This window comes from Oncorhynchus nerka, linkage group LG13 (assembly GCF_034236695.1).
Source record: "Oncorhynchus nerka isolate Pitt River linkage group LG13, Oner_Uvic_2.0, whole genome shotgun sequence".
In the NCBI taxonomy this organism is placed as follows: domain Eukaryota; kingdom Metazoa; phylum Chordata; class Actinopteri; order Salmoniformes; family Salmonidae; genus Oncorhynchus; species Oncorhynchus nerka.
The window spans coordinates 26,753,413-26,770,872 of record NC_088408.1 but is presented as its reverse complement, the minus strand read 5'-3'; the positions used below and the strand labels follow the sequence as shown (position 1 = coordinate 26,770,872).

The 17,460-nt window shown below is 45.1% G+C and overlaps 1 protein-coding gene across 1 annotated transcript in view; it reads left to right on the top strand.

The window, feature by feature from the left end:
- Nucleotides 1-17,460, top strand: part of LOC115139274 (metabotropic glutamate receptor 1-like) — a 50,407-nt gene that overhangs the window by 27,109 nt on the left and 5,838 nt on the right. Inside the window, exons 3-8 of the mRNA XM_065026297.1 lie at nucleotides 12,637-12,872; nucleotides 13,161-13,169; nucleotides 13,437-13,448; nucleotides 14,490-14,736; nucleotides 15,419-15,587; nucleotides 16,709-16,835. Of these exons, the coding sequence (XP_064882369.1) occupies nucleotides 12,637-12,872; nucleotides 13,161-13,169; nucleotides 13,437-13,448; nucleotides 14,490-14,736; nucleotides 15,419-15,587; nucleotides 16,709-16,835 (800 nt within the window). The remainder of the gene's footprint in view (nucleotides 1-12,636; nucleotides 12,873-13,160; nucleotides 13,170-13,436; nucleotides 13,449-14,489; nucleotides 14,737-15,418; nucleotides 15,588-16,708; nucleotides 16,836-17,460) is intronic.

Genomic DNA, 17,460 nt, shown 5'->3' with positions numbered 1-17,460 from the left:
GCTGCGCCTTGGTCTCCTCCATATGATGACTGTGACACCTTCACTCATGCTGCCAAACATACCCTCGTAAAACTGACCATCCTACCGATCCACGATTTTGGCGATGTCATTTACAATATAGCCTCCAACACTCAACAAATTGGATGCAGTCTATCACAGTGCCATCCGTTTTGTCACCAAAGCCCCATATACTACCCACCACTTCAACCTGTACTCTCTCGTTGGCTGGCCCTCGCTTCATACTCATCGCCAAACCCACTGGCTCCAGGTCATCTACAGGTCTCTGCTAGGTAAAGCCGCACCTTATCACAGCTCACTGGTCACCATAGCAGCACCCAGCTGTAGCAAGCGCTCCAGCAGGTATATCTCGCTGGTCACCCCCAAAGCCAATTCTTCCTTTGGCCGCCTCTCCTTCCAGTTCTCTGCTGCCAATGACTGTCATACTTTCCAGGTCCATACCCAAACAGTTCGAACTACTAATTTTGAAAATTACCCTCTCCAGAAATAAGTCTCTCACTGTTGCCGCCTGCTACCGGCCACCCTCAGCTCCCAGCTGTGCCCTGGACACCATTTGTGAATTGATCGCCCCCCATCTAGCTTCAGAGTTTGTTCTGTTAGGTGACCTAAACTGGGATATGCTTAACACCCCGGCAGTCCTACAATGTAAGCTAGATGCCCTCAATCTCACTCAAATCATCAAGGAACCCACCAGGTACAACCCTAACTCTGTAAACAAGGGCACCCTCATAGACGTCATCCTGACCAACTGGCCCTCCAAATACACCTCCGCTGTCTTCAACCAGGATCTCAGCGATCACTGCCTCATTGCCTGTATCCGCCACGGAGCCGCAGTCAAACGACCACCCCTCATCACTGTCAAACGCTCCCTAAAACACTTCTGTGAGCAGGCCTTTCTAATCGACCTGGCCCGGGTATCCTGGAAGGACATTGACCTCATCCCGTCAGTTGAGGATGCCTGGTCATTCTTTAAAAGTAACTTCCTCACCATTTTAGATAAGCATGCTCCGTTCAAAAATGCAGAACCAAGAACAGATACAGCCCTTGGTTCACTCCAGACCTGACTGCCCTCGACCAGCACAAAAACATCCTGTGGCGGACTGCAATAGCATCGAATAGCCCCCGTGATATGCAACTGTTCAGGGAAGTCAGGAACCAATACACGCAGTCAGTCAGGAAAGCTAAGGCCAGCTTCTTCAGGCAGAAGTTTGCATCCTGTAGCTCCAACTCCAAAAAGTTCTGGGACACTGTGAAGTCCATGGAGAACAAGAGCACCTCCTCCCAGCTGCCCACTGCACTGAGGCTAGGTAACACGGTCTCCACCGATAAATCCACGATTATCGAAAGCTTCAATAAGCACTTCTCAACGGCTGGCCATGCCTTCCGCCTGGCTACTCCAACCTCGGCCAACAGCTCCTCCCCCCCCGCAGCTCCACGCCCAAGCCTCTCCAGGTTCTCCTTTACCCAAATCCAGATTGCAGATGTTCTGAAAGAGCTGCAAAACCTAGACCCGTACAAATCAGCTGGGCTTGACAATCTGGACCCTCTATTTCTGAAACTATCTGCCGCCATTGTCGCAACCCCTATTACCAGCCTGTTCAACCTCTCTTTCATATCGTCTGAGATCCCCAAGGATTGAAAGCTGCCGCAGTCATCCCCCTCTTCAAAGGGGAGACACCCTGGACCCAAACTGCTATAGACCTATATCCATCCTGCCCTGCCTATCTAAGGTCTTCGAAAGCCAAGTCAACAAACAGGTCACTGACCATCTCGAATCCCACCGTACCTTCTCCGCTGTGCAATCTGGTTTCCGAGCCGGTCACGGGTGCACCTCAGCCACGCTCAAGGTACTAAACGATATCATAACCGCCATCGATAAAAGACAGTACTGTGCAGCCGTCTTCATCGACCTCGCCAAGGCTTTCGACTCTGTCAATCACCATATTCTGATCGGCAGACTCAATAGCCTCGGTTTCTCGGATGACTGCCTTGCCTGGTTCACCAATTACTTTGCAGACTGAGTTCAGTGTGTCAAATCGGAGGGCATGCTGTCCGGTCCTCTGGCAGTCTCTATGGGGTGCCACAGGGTTCAATTCTCGGGCCGACTCTTTTCTCTGTATATATCAATGATGTTGCTCTTGCTGCGGGCGATTCCCTGATCCACCTCTACGCAGACGACACCATTCTATATACTTTCGGCCCGTCATTGGACACTGTGCTATCTAACCTCCAAACGAGCTTCAATGCCATACAGCACTCCTTCCGTGGCCTCCAACTGCTCTTAAACGCGAGTAAAACCAAATGCATGCTTTTCAACCGATCGCTGCCTGCACCCGCATGCCCGACTAGCATCACCACCCTGGATGGTTCCGACCTTGAATATGTGGACATCTATAAGTACCTAGGTGTCTGGCTAGACTGCAAACTCTCCTTCCAGACTCACATCAAACATCTCCAATCGAAAATCAAATCAAGAGTCGGCTTTCTATTCCGCAACAAAGCCTCCTTCACTCACGCCGCCAAGCTTACCCTAGTAAAACTGACTATCCTACCGATCCTCGATTTCGGCGATGTCATCTACAAAATTGCTTCCAACACTCTACTCAGCAAACTGGATGCAGTTTATCACAGTGCCATCCGTTTTGTCACTAAAGCACCTTATACCACCCACCACTGCGACCTGTATGCTCTAGTCGGCTGGCCCTCGCTACATATTCGTCGCCAGACCCACTGGCTCCAGGTCATCTACAAGTCCATGCTAGGTAAAGCTCCGCCTTATCTCAGTTCACTGGTCACGATGGCAACACCCATCCGTAGCACATGCTCCAGCAGGTGTATCTCACTGATCATCCCTAAAGCCAACACCTCATTTGGCCGCCTTTCGTTCCAGTACTCTGCTGCCTGTGACTGGAACGAACTGCAAAAATCGCTGAAGTTGGAGACTTTTATTTCCCTCACCAACTTCAAACATCAGCTATCCGAGCAGCTAACCGATCGCTGCAGCTGTACATAGTCTATTGGTAAATAGCCCACCCATTTTCACCTACCTCATTCCCATACTGTTTTTATACTGTTTTTTTATTTATTTATTTACTTTTCTGCTCTTTTGCACACCAATATCTCTACCTGTACATGACCATCTGATCATTTATCACCCCAGTGTTAATCTGCAAAATTGTATTATTCGCCTACCTCCTCATGCCTTTTGCACACATTGTATATAGACTGCCCATTTTTTTTCTACTGTGTTATTGACTTGTTAATTGTTTACTCCATGTGTAACTCTGTGTTGTCTGTTCACACTGCTATGCTTTATCTTGGCCAGGTCGCAGTTGCAAATGAGAACTTGTTCTCAACTAGCCTACCTGGTTAAATAAAGGTGAAATAAAAATAAAATAAATAAAAATAGGAAAAATTACTTGTGTCATGCACAAAGTAGATGTCCTAACCAACTTGCCAAAACAATAGTTTGTTCACAAGAAATGTGTGGAGTGGTTGAAAAACAAGTTTTAATGACTCCAACCTAAGTGTATGTAAACTTCCGACTTGAACTGTATTTTAGTTTTTAATCCAGTTTAGAATAAGGCTGTAATGTAACAAAATGTGAAATAAGTCAAGGGGTCTGAATACTTTTTGAATACACTATTTAAAGGTATGTACAGCAGGGTACAGCGACAGCATGAAGACAGTGTAATTTTGTCTTTATTGCAAACTCTGATGTGAATGTAGCAATGTCTACCTTGGCAACAGTTCATGAATAATTTATGGGGGCGTTAAATAAATGCTCCACACACGCAGTCTATTTCCCAAACACACACACACACACACACACACACACACACACACACACACACACACACACACACACACACACACACACACACACACACACACACACACACACACACACACACACACACACACACACACAAAAGTCTATTTCCCTAACCCAATCTGTCTTTGCCATAGCCTGCTGTTGCACTACTCCACTTCTCTGTGTGGACACATATTGGAGGTCCCTGTATAACACTGTATCAAATATAGCACTGCAAATGCAGTTAGCTACCTATGCCCTGAGCATGGACTGGTGATGGGAAGGGAGGGAGGGGTTTGAGGGTGGGGTAGTAGGCACAGTGCACAATAATGATGGTTGTTTTGATTGTGAATATCTGATGGGAGGAAGAGTGACGGTGGTTTGGGATACGCATGGAAATGCACATAGAGCCTCAGACGCAAAAGTAACCGTGACTAATCAATTTCATGTGTTTCTGGCCTGAACTCAATTAAGAGAGGGGAAGATAGGATTCTGTTGGCCAACCTTTCTAAAAAATAGAACAAAAACACCCAGAATTCAGAAGCGAGTCAGTGGAGGATGATTAGGTGTTAACAATATTGGAGTGGTGAACATAAGTGAGCTCGACAGGGAGACATTTCCCTGTGCCTCTATCAGTGCTAAAAACGGTAACCCTACGAAATATTCGAGCAGCCAACTATATCACTCCTTATGCTTTGTTTCTCGTGGATATAGACCCTTAAAATGGTTGAACATGGCATCCACATACACTCCTCTCATACAGACTCCTCACACACACACACACACACACAGACACGGAGTATACCAAACATTAGGAACACCTTCTTAATATTGGGTTGCACCCCCTTTTGCTCTCAGAACAGCCTCAATTCGTCAGAGCATGGACTTTACAATGTGTCAAAAGCGTTCCACAGGGATGCTGGTCCATGTTGACTTCAATGCTTTCCACAGTTGTGTCAGGTTGGCTGGATGTCCTTTGGGTGGTGGACCGTTCTTGATGCACACAGGAAACTGTTGAGTGTGAGAAACCCAGCAGCGTTGCAGTTCTTGACACAAGCTGGTGCACCTCGCACCTACTGACGAATTGAATACCCCGTTCAAAGACACTTAAATATTTTGTCTAGCCCATTCACCCTCCGAATGGCACACACACACAATCCATGTCTGAATTGTCTCAAGGTTTAAAAATCCTTCTTTAACCTGTCTCCTCGCCTTCATCACACTGATTGAAGTGGATTTAGCAAGTTACACCCATAAGGGATCATATCTTTCACCTGGATTCACCTGGTCAGTCCATGTCATGGAAAGAGCAGGTGTTCTTAATGTTTTGTACACAGTGTTTGCTCTTGTCAGGGGTAATTGGCTACTGGCTGACTCACTCTCTAATTGGAGGATAGCTGTCAACAGTACAGGTATTCAAGGATGCTGCAGCCAGCAGCACAGAGAAAATAAGAGCCAATGAGTCTAGCCACATTACAGATGGAGAGAGAGAGTATAGCCACCGCCCACAAACACGGACAGCCACACCAAAACGAACACGCCAGAGAAGAGAAGAGCACAGCTTAGAGGAGCACTGTATATCTAGTCATTTATTTTCTTCGTCTGTCTCAGGCTTCAGATGCTTGTCTAAACGAGCTTCATTTAATGGGGAATCTAACACAGAGGGAAAGAAAACAAACAAATAGGCAAATTGGGGGACCCTAGTAGACAGTGGCAGTCAGTGCCGTTTAATATGGAGGATGATTACATTTTGAATGGGCATGGCCTTGTTTCTATTACAGCGTGTTGGATGACTGTCATTCATATTCCATTCACCTAGTGAAATGTAGGATAGGTTTAGGCTACTACATGATACGCAAATTTTCCCTGTAGCCATCATGAGGTTGCTACAACCTAGCCTATGACTGAACATTTACAACGTAGGTGCACAGGTCGAGAGAATTTTGACTAATCAATGTGACAGTGAAACATTCAATACCTCCTTTCACACACTTGCCTGCACCTAGCTGGTCTAGGGTGCAATCATTAGTCCAACAGCTGCAAACAAACGTCTCTATTGGACAAATTCAGGTGTGTTTATCCCTGTTTCGTTCCGTTAGAGAAACATTTTTCAACAAAATAGGCACAATGAATACACCCCTGATCACACACCCACAAAGTTAACTTTCATAGCAACCACATACAAACAGCTCATTGTATACAGTGCCTTCAGGAAGTACTCAGACCCCTTGACCCCCCCCCAATTTAAAAAAAACTTTACATCCTTATTCTAAAATGGATTTAAAAAATAAACATCTCCTCAGCATTCTACACACAATACCCCATAATGACAAAGCGAAACAGTTTTTTTGAAATGTTTGCAAATGTATTAATATTAAACAGGAAATACCTTATTTTACATAAGTATTCAGACCCTTTGCTATGAGACTCGAAATTGAGCTCAGGTGCATCCTGTTTCCATGAATCATCCTTGAGATGTTTCTACAATTTAATTGGAGTCCACCTGTGGTAAACACAATTGATTGGACATGATTTGGAAAGGCACAACTGTCTATATAAGGACCCACCGTTGACAGTGCATGTCAGAGCAAAACCCAAGCCATGATGTCAAAGGAAATGTCCGTAGAGCTCCAAGACAGGATTGTGTTCCCAAGAACAGTGGCCTCCATCATTCTTAAATGGAAGAAGTTTGGAACCACCAAGACGTTTGATAGAGCTGGCTGCCCAGCCAAGCTGGGCAATCGGGGGAGAAGGGCCTTGGTCAGGGAGTTGACCAAGAACCCGATGGTGACTCTGACAGAGCTCTGGAGTTCCACTGTGGAGATGGGAGGATCTTCCAGAAGGACAACCATCTCTGCAGCACACCACCAATCAGGTCTTTAACTATGCAGTTTTTTGTTTTTTTACGTGTTATTTCTTACATTAGTACCCCAGGTCATCTTAGGTTTCATTACATACAGTCGAGAAGAACTACTGAATATAAGATCAGCGTCAACTCACCATCAGTACGACCAAGAATATGTTTTCCGCGACGCGGATCCTGTGTTCTGCCTTACAAACAGGACAACGGAATGGATCGCATGCAGCGACCCAAGAAAAAAACTCAGAAAAAGAGGGAAACGTAGCGGTCTTCTGGTCAGACTCCGGACAAGGGCACATCGCGCACCACTCCCCAGCATTCTTCTTGCCAATGTCCAGTCTCTTGACAACAAGGTTGATGAAATCCGAGCAAGGGTAGCATTCCAGAGGGACATCAGAGACTGCAATGTTCTCTGCTTCACGGAAACATGGCTTACTGGGAAGACGCTATCCGATGCGGTGCAGCCAACGGGTTTCTCCACGCATCGCGCCGACAGAAACAAACATCTTTCTGGTAAGAAGAGCGGCGGGGGCGTATGCCTCATGACTAACGAGACATGGTGTGATGAAGGAAACATACAGGAACTCAAATCCTTCTGTTCACCTGATTTAGAATTCCTCACAATCAAATGTAGACCGCATTATCTTCCAAGAGAATTCTCTTCGATTATAATCACAGCCGTATATATCCCCCAAGCAGACACATCGATGGCTCTGAACAAACTTTATTTAACTCTTTGCAAACTGGAAACCATTTATCCGGAGGCTGCATTCATTGTAGCTGGGGATTTTAACAAAGCTAATCTGAAAACAAGACTCCCTAAATTTTATCAGCATATCGATTGCGCAACCAGGGGTGGTAAAACCTTGGATCATTGTTACTCGAACTTCCGCGACGCATATAAGGCCCTGCCCCGCCCCCCTTTCGGAAAAGCTGACCACGACTCCATTTTGTTGATCCCTGCCTACAGGCAGAAACTTAAACAAGAGGCTCCCACGCTGAGGTCTGTCCAACGCTGGTCAGACCAAGCTGACTCCACACTCCAAGACTGCTTCCATCACGTGGACTGGGACATGTTTCGTATTGCGTCAGATGAAAATATTGACGAATACGCTGATTCGGTGTCGAAGATGTCGTTCCCATAGCAACGATAAAAACATTCCCAAACCAGAAACCGTGGATTGATGGCAGCATTCGCGTGAAACTGAAAGCGCGAACCACTGCTTTTAATCAGGGCAAGGTGTCTAGTAACATGTCCGAATATAAACAATGCAGCTATTCCCTCCGCAAGGCTATTAAACAAGCTAAGCTTCAGTACAGAGACAAAGTGGAATCTCAATTCAATGGCTCAGACACAAGAGGCATGTGGCAGGGTCTACAGTCAATCACGGACTACAAGAAGAAACCCAGCCCAGTCACGGACCAGGATGTCTTGCTCCCAGGCAGACTAAATAACTTTTTTGCCCGCTTTGAGGACAATACAGTGCCACTGACACGGCCTGCAACGAAAACATGCGGTCTCTCCTTCACTGCAGCCGAGGTGAGTAAGACATTTAAACGTGTTAACCCTCGCAAGGCTGCAGGCCCAGACGGCATCCCCAGCCGCGCCCTCAGAGCATGCGCAGACCAGCTGGCCGGTGTGTTTACGGACATATTCAATCAATCCCTATACCAGTCTGCTGTTCCCACATGCTTCAAGAGGGCCACCATTGTTCCTGTTCCCAAGAAAGCTAAGGTAACTGAGCTAAACGACTACCGCCCCGTAGCACTCACTTCCGTCATCATGAAGTGCTTTGAGAGACTAGTCAAGGACCATATCACCTCCACCCTACCTGACACCCTAGACCCACTCCAATTTGCTTACCGCCCAAATAGGTCCACAGACGATGCAATCTCAACCACACTGCACACTGCCCTAACCCACCTGGACAAGAGGAATACCTATGTGAGAATGCTGTTCATCGACTACAGCTCGGCATTCAACACCATAGTACCCTCCAAGCTCGTCATCAAGCTCGAGACCCTGGGTCTCGACCCCGCCCTGTGCAACTGGGTACTGGACTTCCTGACGGGCCGCCCCCAGGTGGTGAGGGTAGGCAACAACATCTCCTCCCCGCTGATCCTCAACACGGGGCCCCACAAGGGTGCGTTCTGAGCCCTCTCCTGTACTCCCTGTTCACCCACGACTGCGTGGCCACGCACGCCTCCAACTCAATCATCAAGTTTGCGGACGACACAACAGTGGTAGGCTTGATTACCAACAACGACGAGACGGCCTACAGGGAGGAGGTGAGGGCCCTCGGAGTGTGGTGTCAGGAAAATAACCTCACACTCAACGTCAACAAAACTAAGGAGATGATTGTGGACTTCAGGAAACAGCAGAGGGAACACCCCCCTATCCACATCGATGGAACAGTAGTGGAGAGGGTAGCAAGTTTTAAGTTCCTCGGCATACACATCACAGACCAACTGAATTGGTCCACTCACACTGACAGCGTCGTGAAGAAGGCGCAGCAGCGCCTCTTCAACCTCAGGAGGCTGAAGAAATTCGGCTTGTCACCAAAAGCACTCACAAACTTCTACAGATGCACAATCGAGAGCATCCTGGCGGGCTGTATCACCGCCTGGTACGGCAACTGCTCCGCCCTCAACCGTAAGGCTCTCCAGAGGGTAGTGAGGTCTGCACAACGCATCACAACGCATCACCTACACCACCCGATGTTACAGGAAGGCCATAAAGATCATCAAGGACATCAACCACCCGAACCACTGCCTGTTCACCCCGCTATCATCCAGAAGGCAAGGTCAGTACAGGTGCATCAAAGCTGGGACTGAGAGACTGAAAAACAGCTTCTATCTCAAGGCTATCAGACTGTTAAACAGCCACCATTGAGTGGCTGCTGCCAACACACTGTCATTGACACTGACCCAACTCCAGCCACTTTAATAATGGGAATTGATGGGAAATGATGTAAATATATCACTAGCCACTTTAAACAATGCTACCTTATATAATGTTACTTACCCTACATTATTCATCTCATATGCATACGTATATACTGTACTCTACATCATCGACTGCATCCTTATGTAATACATGTATCACTAGCCACTTTAACTATGCCACTTTGTTTACTTTGTCTACATACTCATCTCATATGTATATACTGTACTCGATACCATCTACTGTATGCTGCTCTGTACCATCACTCACTCATATATCCTTATGTACATATTCTTTATCCCCTTACACTGTGTATAAGACAGTAGTTTTAGAATTGTTAGTTAGATTACTTGTTGGTTATCACTGCATTGTCGGAACTAGAAGCACAAGTATTTCGCTACACTCGCATTAACATCTGCTAACCATGTGTATGTGACAAATAAAATTGGATTTGATTTGATATGGTAGAGGGGCCAGACGGAAGCCACTCCTCAGTAAAATGCACATAACAGCCTGCTTGGAGTTTCCCAAAAAGCCCCTAAAGACTTTCAGACTATGAGAAACAAGATTCTCTGGTCTGATGAATCCAAGATTGAACTCTTGGCCTGAATCCCAATCATCATGTCTGGAGGAAACCCGGTACCATCCCTACGGTGAAGCATGGTGGTGGCAGCATCATGCTGTGGGGATGTTTTTCAGCGGCAGGGACTGGGAGACTAGTCAGGATAGGGGAAAAGATGAACGGAGCAAAGTACAGAGAGATCCTTGATGAAAACCTGCTCCAGAGCGTTCAGGACCTCAGACTGGTTCACCTTCCAACAGGACAACGACCCTAAGCACACAGCCAAGACAACGCATGAGTGTCTTCGGGACAAGCCCGGACTTGAACCCGATCGAACATCTCTGGAGAGACCTGAAAATAGAAATGCAGCGACGCTCCCTGTCCAATCTGACAGAGCTTGAGAGGATATGGAGAGAAGAATGGGAGAAACTCCCCAAATACAGGTGCGCCAACCTTGTAGCGTCATACCCAAGAAGACCTGATGCTGTAATCACTTCCAAAGGTGCTTCAACAAAGTACTGTGTAAGGGGTCTGAATAAATGTGATTCTTTTTATTTCTTTTTTATAAATTAGCAAAAATGTTATGCTCAACAGAAACAGGATGCACCTGAGCTCAATTTTGAGTCTCATAGCAAAGGGTCTGAATATTTATGTAAATGAGGTCGTTCTGTTTTTATTTGTAATAAATTTGCTAAAATTTCAAGAAACCTGTTTTCGCTTTGTCATTATGGGGTATTTTGCATTGATTTGATGAGGATTTTTATTTATTTAATCAATTTTAGAATAAGGCTGTAACTTAACAAAATGTGGAAAAAGTAAAGTGGTCTGAATACTTTCCGAATGGACTGTAGACCTTCATTGCAAAACAGTGTGTTTTAATTCATTATTTGGTGAAGTGAATATATTTAGAATAGTTTTATCTAAAAAGGATAACTTTTGAAATGTTTCACAATTTATTAATTTTTTTATTCACTGAGGAGGATGGTCCTTCCCTTCCTCCTCTGAAGAGCTTCCACTGTTACTGGAGCTGACAATTAAGATGGAAGCCATCTTTGTCCTGTCTTTGTTATATTATCCACAAAGAGATGGAGATAGTAGTGGAGAGAGACATTGTGTCACGCCTTCTCCCTCTCTTCCTTCCTCTGGTGCTCTAGGGCGCCAGACTGCCCAACATTACACACTCAAGCCACCTTCAGTACGCACAACTGCTGTTCCCCGTCACGCGCATCAGCGCTCATTGGACTCACGTGGACTCAATTACTTGCGTAATTTCCTTCCCTATATCTGTCTGTTTCCTAGCTCTGTTCCCTGCTGTTTGTCATATGTCCTTGTTTTTCCGTGTGCTGATGCTGTTCCTGTCGGGTTCTATGTCCGTTCCTGAATAAATGTTTGACTCCCCGTACCTGCTTCTCCTGTCCGGTGTCACTCCTTACAGAATCCCGAAGCCATCACACAAAGCATCGGGTAGTACTGGTGTTCCGTTTGGTGGTGACGTCGGTTCTGGGTCGCCGCCGATGGAACCCGGGGGTGCCTAGCCAGCTCGTTGGACTTCCACTCCCTAGCTGGCTCAAGAGGTTTCCTTGCCCCGGTTGGCTCGGAAGGAGCCAATTCCATTTTATATTCCCTGCTTCGGGATTGCTTGTCATATGTCCTTGTTTTTCCGTGTGCTGACGCTGTACCTGTCGTGTTCTATGTCCGTTTCTGAATAAATGTTTGACTCCCCGCACCTGCTTCTCCTGTCCGGCGTCGGTCCTTACACATTGGGATTAATCAATGGCCACAGAGCTAAAGCTAAGGGGCTAGTGATCCCTACAGATTCCATAGAAACTATAGTAGACTTGAAGGTCACTGCCTATTAGCTTGAAGAGGAAAAGATGGACCTTTGCAGTGGTTGTTATCTGATTGTTGGGACAATTTGACACATGGCCTAAGCTCTGCTACACTTTTTTCCCCTTCTCTCTTAATGTGGCCTGGTCTGAAAGGATATTGTCAGTGAACTTAACAATGACAAGACAGTGAGTCTGTTCTAAATTGCTCACCTCAGAATGGTAAGCAGCCAGAATGTAACAGCACCATTGCTCTGGCTAGCAGTGTCACTGGATGAATGCCGGAAGCCCTCCTTATGAATTCATGTGGAAATGTAACACAGACATAATTCTTTAGTAAATTATTTAATTGGTTTTCTTTTGGGTTGAAAGCTTTTTTCTTCAAAATGAACTTGCCCTTCCCTCTTCAAAATATTGAACTGACTGTGCATCAGGGCCCTGATTGAACTATTAAATTAAACATTCATTATACTGTAGTATAAATAGCCTTTCTTGATAATTGATTAGTTAACCATGCACGATTTAAGTGAAATGGGGTTTTACCAATAAGTGCCCGATCAGCAGCATTTTCATTGTTTTACAAAAGTCTCTCTCTCCCCCCTCTCTCTCCAGTGATGGATGGGCAGATCGTGATGAGGTGGTAGAGGGGTATGAACAGGAAGCTGAAGGTGGTATCACGATGAAGCTGCAGTCAGAGGAAGTGAAGTCATTTGATGACTACTTCCTGAAGCTGCGTTTGGACACCAACTCACGGAACCCGTGGTTCCCAGAGTTCTGGCAGTACCGCTTCCAGTGCCGGCTGGCCGGACATGCACAGGAAATGAAGAAATACAAGAAAGTCTGCTCCGGTGAGAATCACTAATAAACTACATTACCCAGAGTCATGAGGAATTAGCAGGGTTTACGTTGGGAGGAGGAAGGAAATACCTCTTAAAATCAACGAAAGCAATCGGAAGAAAATGATCTAAAATCATCACAAAAAAGGAGGTTATATATTGACTGCAATTTCAATACATGATGAGTTAGTTAATATGAATAGTTAATCTTAATGCTTTGAAATGGCAATTGTATGATAATGATATTGATGTCTCCCTTTTTCCCCCTTTCCAAATACTCTCTCTGCTTTCGAACAAAAGGTGATCTAGGTAAACTGAGTTGTTGCCCCACCAAAATCACTAACACATTTTTTAATGGATATTATTCACAACAAATCACAATTAACATACCGATTAGATGTATCACCTGAAACCATGCTCAATAAGCATGCTTTCAAACATTTTGTTAGAAAAGCTTTTCCAAGTATCGATGCTGTTATGAGTATATTCACCTCAACCTCTCTGAAGACTTATTACACCAATATGGGTTGATCTATGATAGTTTGCTGTATCTCATGTTATGTTCTCTTCCTAAAGATCTCCAAGGTGGTAAGTGTATATTTCAGGATTAAGAGGATGATGACTTTTCCCGCACTTGCATCGTACTGTATAAGCATATCACTTCACTTCGGCAAGACTTGTAGAGTTTGACTGGTGCCATCTCTGAGGATCATGTTGGACCCTTGTTCTACCTCTAGACCAGTGAAATAAATAGAAGCTTCAAATTGGCTGCTGTGTTCGGAGAAAGCCTGGGGTAGGGTCAAATCAGTCAAACTCTACTGTACAAGCTTTTGGGTTGTTTTTTTGAAAGTACTGCAATGTGGAGGGAGCACAAGGAAGAATGAGTCACTGAAACACACTGTTCACGACCCCTTTCAGTAGAACACTAGAGTATGAGAGCGATGTGTATATAGAATACCCCAATGCTGCCTATCTGCATGATCACCACAGACAAAATACGGCCATTTTGTAAATGAATTAAGAAACAATAGGAAAATATGGCAAGAAAATAGTTTGAGATTTAAGCAGTTAAACATTTCACGGAGTAGCACCTCAGGTACAGTATGATTATAGGGTGAATGAATGTATCTTTACAAAAATGTCACTATTAGTGCTATGGTTGCCCTATTCCCTGTGCTTGGTTAATGTCCACCTTTGATTTGCCAGTTGTATTGCCTGACAATGCTTTCAGCTAGCTGACCAAAAATGCCTGTTACACAATATGGTGTCCACAGACTTAACTCTTTCTCCCTCAAGATTCCTCCAAGTTCTGTATCCTTTGGAAAAAACAAGCCTTTGGACACCTTATTGTGATTTACTGTATGGTGTGTGCCAATTCTATTGTGCTGCAAAAGAGAGATGTTTTTGTTGTACGTTTTGATCCAATTATAATTCAAAACTCAGTTCTTCATGGGTTGGAGAAAGAGGTTGTATAATTCTCTTGTAGTACAATATTCTGTGTGATAAAATGTTCCCATTGATACGACACTGTAAATCCAGCACAAACAAACAAAATGTTTGCCTCCTTAGGAAAACAACATCAACCAATCCCCCATTTTGACATTCTGTAAATTTCTCACCAATCCCTAGGCAACGAGAGTCTTCATGAGAACTACGTCCAGGACAGTAAGATGGGCTTCGTCATTAATGCCATCTATGCCATGGCCCACGGTCTCCATGACATGCACAGTGAGCTGTGCCCTGGCCAGCCAGGCCTGTGTGAGGCCATGGACCCCATCGATGGCAGTAAACTGCTGGATTACCTGCTCAAGACCACCTTCAGAGGGGTATCAGGGGAGGATGTGTACTTCGATGAGAACGGGGACACTCCTGGCAGGTGAGGGCGATGGATGGAGTAGGAGGAGAGGAGGAGGAGGATGTAGGGGAGGTGGAGGAGGAGGAATAGGGGGATGAGGTTTGCTATGGAGAATTGTTGGTGAGCAGATTTTGTGTGAAATAACGATGAAAACATATGCATGGGCACACACACACACACACACACCTTAACCACTCAGAATGAATGCATGAACTGTTAACCTTTGAATTATTTTAGCCCCTTAACCACGTGGAATTAATGCATTGAAAATAATACGTTGAATTTCGAATGGAGAATATGAGATCTTGTTGCCAGCCAGCTACAGACAGTTCCTGAAAGACAGGTGAAAAACACCCCCAATCATCTGTTTTTAAGCCAGAGGTCAGAACTAGTACTTAGGCATGGCCTCATAATCAAAATAGATCTGGGTTCTAAGCCCAAAGGTGATGTTCTGTACCCCTCTGAGTGGCTTTACCTGAAATTGCTTGGCAAAACTTCCAACTATATAGTCTATAAACTGTTAGTGATTTTGAATAAAGGGGTCTGCTCTAAGCAATGTATTTAGGGGTTATCATTAAAACACCTGCCACTAATTCACTCTTAATTTCTCTTTCTCCATTTTGTCCTTGCTCTGTGTCTTTCTCTCTCTCTCTCTCTCTCTCTCTCTCTCTCACCCATTTACCCTCTCCTTTCCCCCTCTCAGGTATGATATCATGAACCTGCAAAGTGTGGGAGACGGTAGCTATGACTACCAGCAGGTGGGCTCGTGGCACGAGGGCATTCTGAACATCGATGACTGGAAGCTGTGGATGAACAACAGTGACATGGTCCGCTCCGTCTGCAGCGAGCCCTGCTCCAGGGGACAGATCAAGGTACAGACACTGAAAAACCACGCTGAGCCAGGCTGGGCCAGGCTGGATTGGGATAGGTCCTGAACCAGTCTGTCAGGAATAACCAGAACTCAGTTTAGTGCACAACTACTTTCACTATTTCTCTGCTTTAATGCTTTTGTTTAATCTTATTTAAACTAAGTTTGCTCTGTAAATTGATCCCTAGCTTAGGAATTGATGAGCAGATTCCATTCCTGGTTGAAAAGGTATACTTTCATTGTGAATTAACAAAATGCAGTGGAGCCTATATTATCTTGAGGAAACTCAAATCAAATCAAACCAAATGTATTTATATAGCCCTTCTTACATCAGCTGATATCTCAAAGTGTTGTACAGAAACCCAGCCTAAAATCCCAAACAGCAAGCAATGCAGGTGTAGAATCACCTTGAGTCTCTTCAAACAGGGCCAGTATTATTCAGCCTGGCCATAAGCCCACCATAGGGAGCATGCACACTCTCCTGTCTGCTTTAGTTGGGCCCGCTAAAGCTTCGTTTACAGTCCTGTGCATCACCCTGTTTTACATATCACTGCTCTGGTAACATACACTCTGGGAACAGGACAAAGTAAATGCAGCTGAGCTTGTCTTTTGGAATATAATTTGTGTACCGCTAAGGAAAAACTGTTACACCATATAGGTTCTTATAAAATGGGCTCCCGAGTGGTGCAGCAGTCTAAGGCACTGCATCTCAGTGCTATAGGCATCACTACAGACCCTGGTTAGATTCCAGGCTGCATCACAATCCTGCTGTGATTGTCCCATAGGGCAGCACACAATTGGCCTAGCATCGTTTGGGTTAGGGTTTGGCCGGGGTAGGCCATCATTGTAAATAAGAATTAGTTCTTAACTGACTTGCCTAGTTAAATAAAGGTTAAAAACATAATACAAAAAATATATATATATTATGCACCTGACTTGACTTATTCATTTTAGCTCCTAGTGGTGCGAAGGGCCTAAACTTGCACCATCAAGGCCATATTAGACACTAATACCCGTCTTTATATCTGATTGGGGTTAGTGGTGTGGGGGTTGTGATTTGTTGTGGTTTGGGTATTGTTACTGTTTTGACTGATAGCCTGTGACCTCTGACCTCTGTGTGATCAGGTGATCAGGAAGGGCGAGGTGAGCTGCTGCTGGATCTGCACTACCTGTAAGGACAATGAGATTGTCCGGGATGAGTTCACCTGTCAAGCCTGTGACCTGGGCTGGTGGCCCGATGACGAGCTGGAAGGTAACTAACTAACTCGGAAGTATGTATTTATGAGCCATGATGACTGACTACATGGATCTCCTCCAGGTCCTACCCCCTCTAACCCTAACATCTTCTCTAACCTGTATGTCACTATCCCCTCTATCTATACCTCCCCCAGCCTTGGCCCATCTCCTCTAACACCCACCTCCCTAGTCTCCCAATCCACCACCACATACTGACAATATATCCCAGGTTTCTGCTTAAACCCAGTCCCCAACTCCCTGCAGACTGCACTCTGCTTTGTTCTCCATGTGAAGGGACTGCCAATGTCTGTCTATGCTTCCCCATTCCTTGCTGATATACTGATTTATTTTGTGAAATATTTTTTAATTTTTATCATTCTCTTGTGGGGGGGGTGGGGGCTACAGACAATAAACAAATTCATTGTAATTTCATAGCTTGCACCCACCTGTGGAATGCCACTCAAAAATAAGAAGTTTTAAAAAGTACACAAATACAAATGATCATACCACAGAGACAAAAAGCAATACATTTAGTATGTAAAGAAACAACTAGTGACGTTCTATTCTTGACAAAATACATTCTTTACCATTCACTTCTTTTGGGTACAAAATAATCTGAAACACAACCAAAACAAACAGCA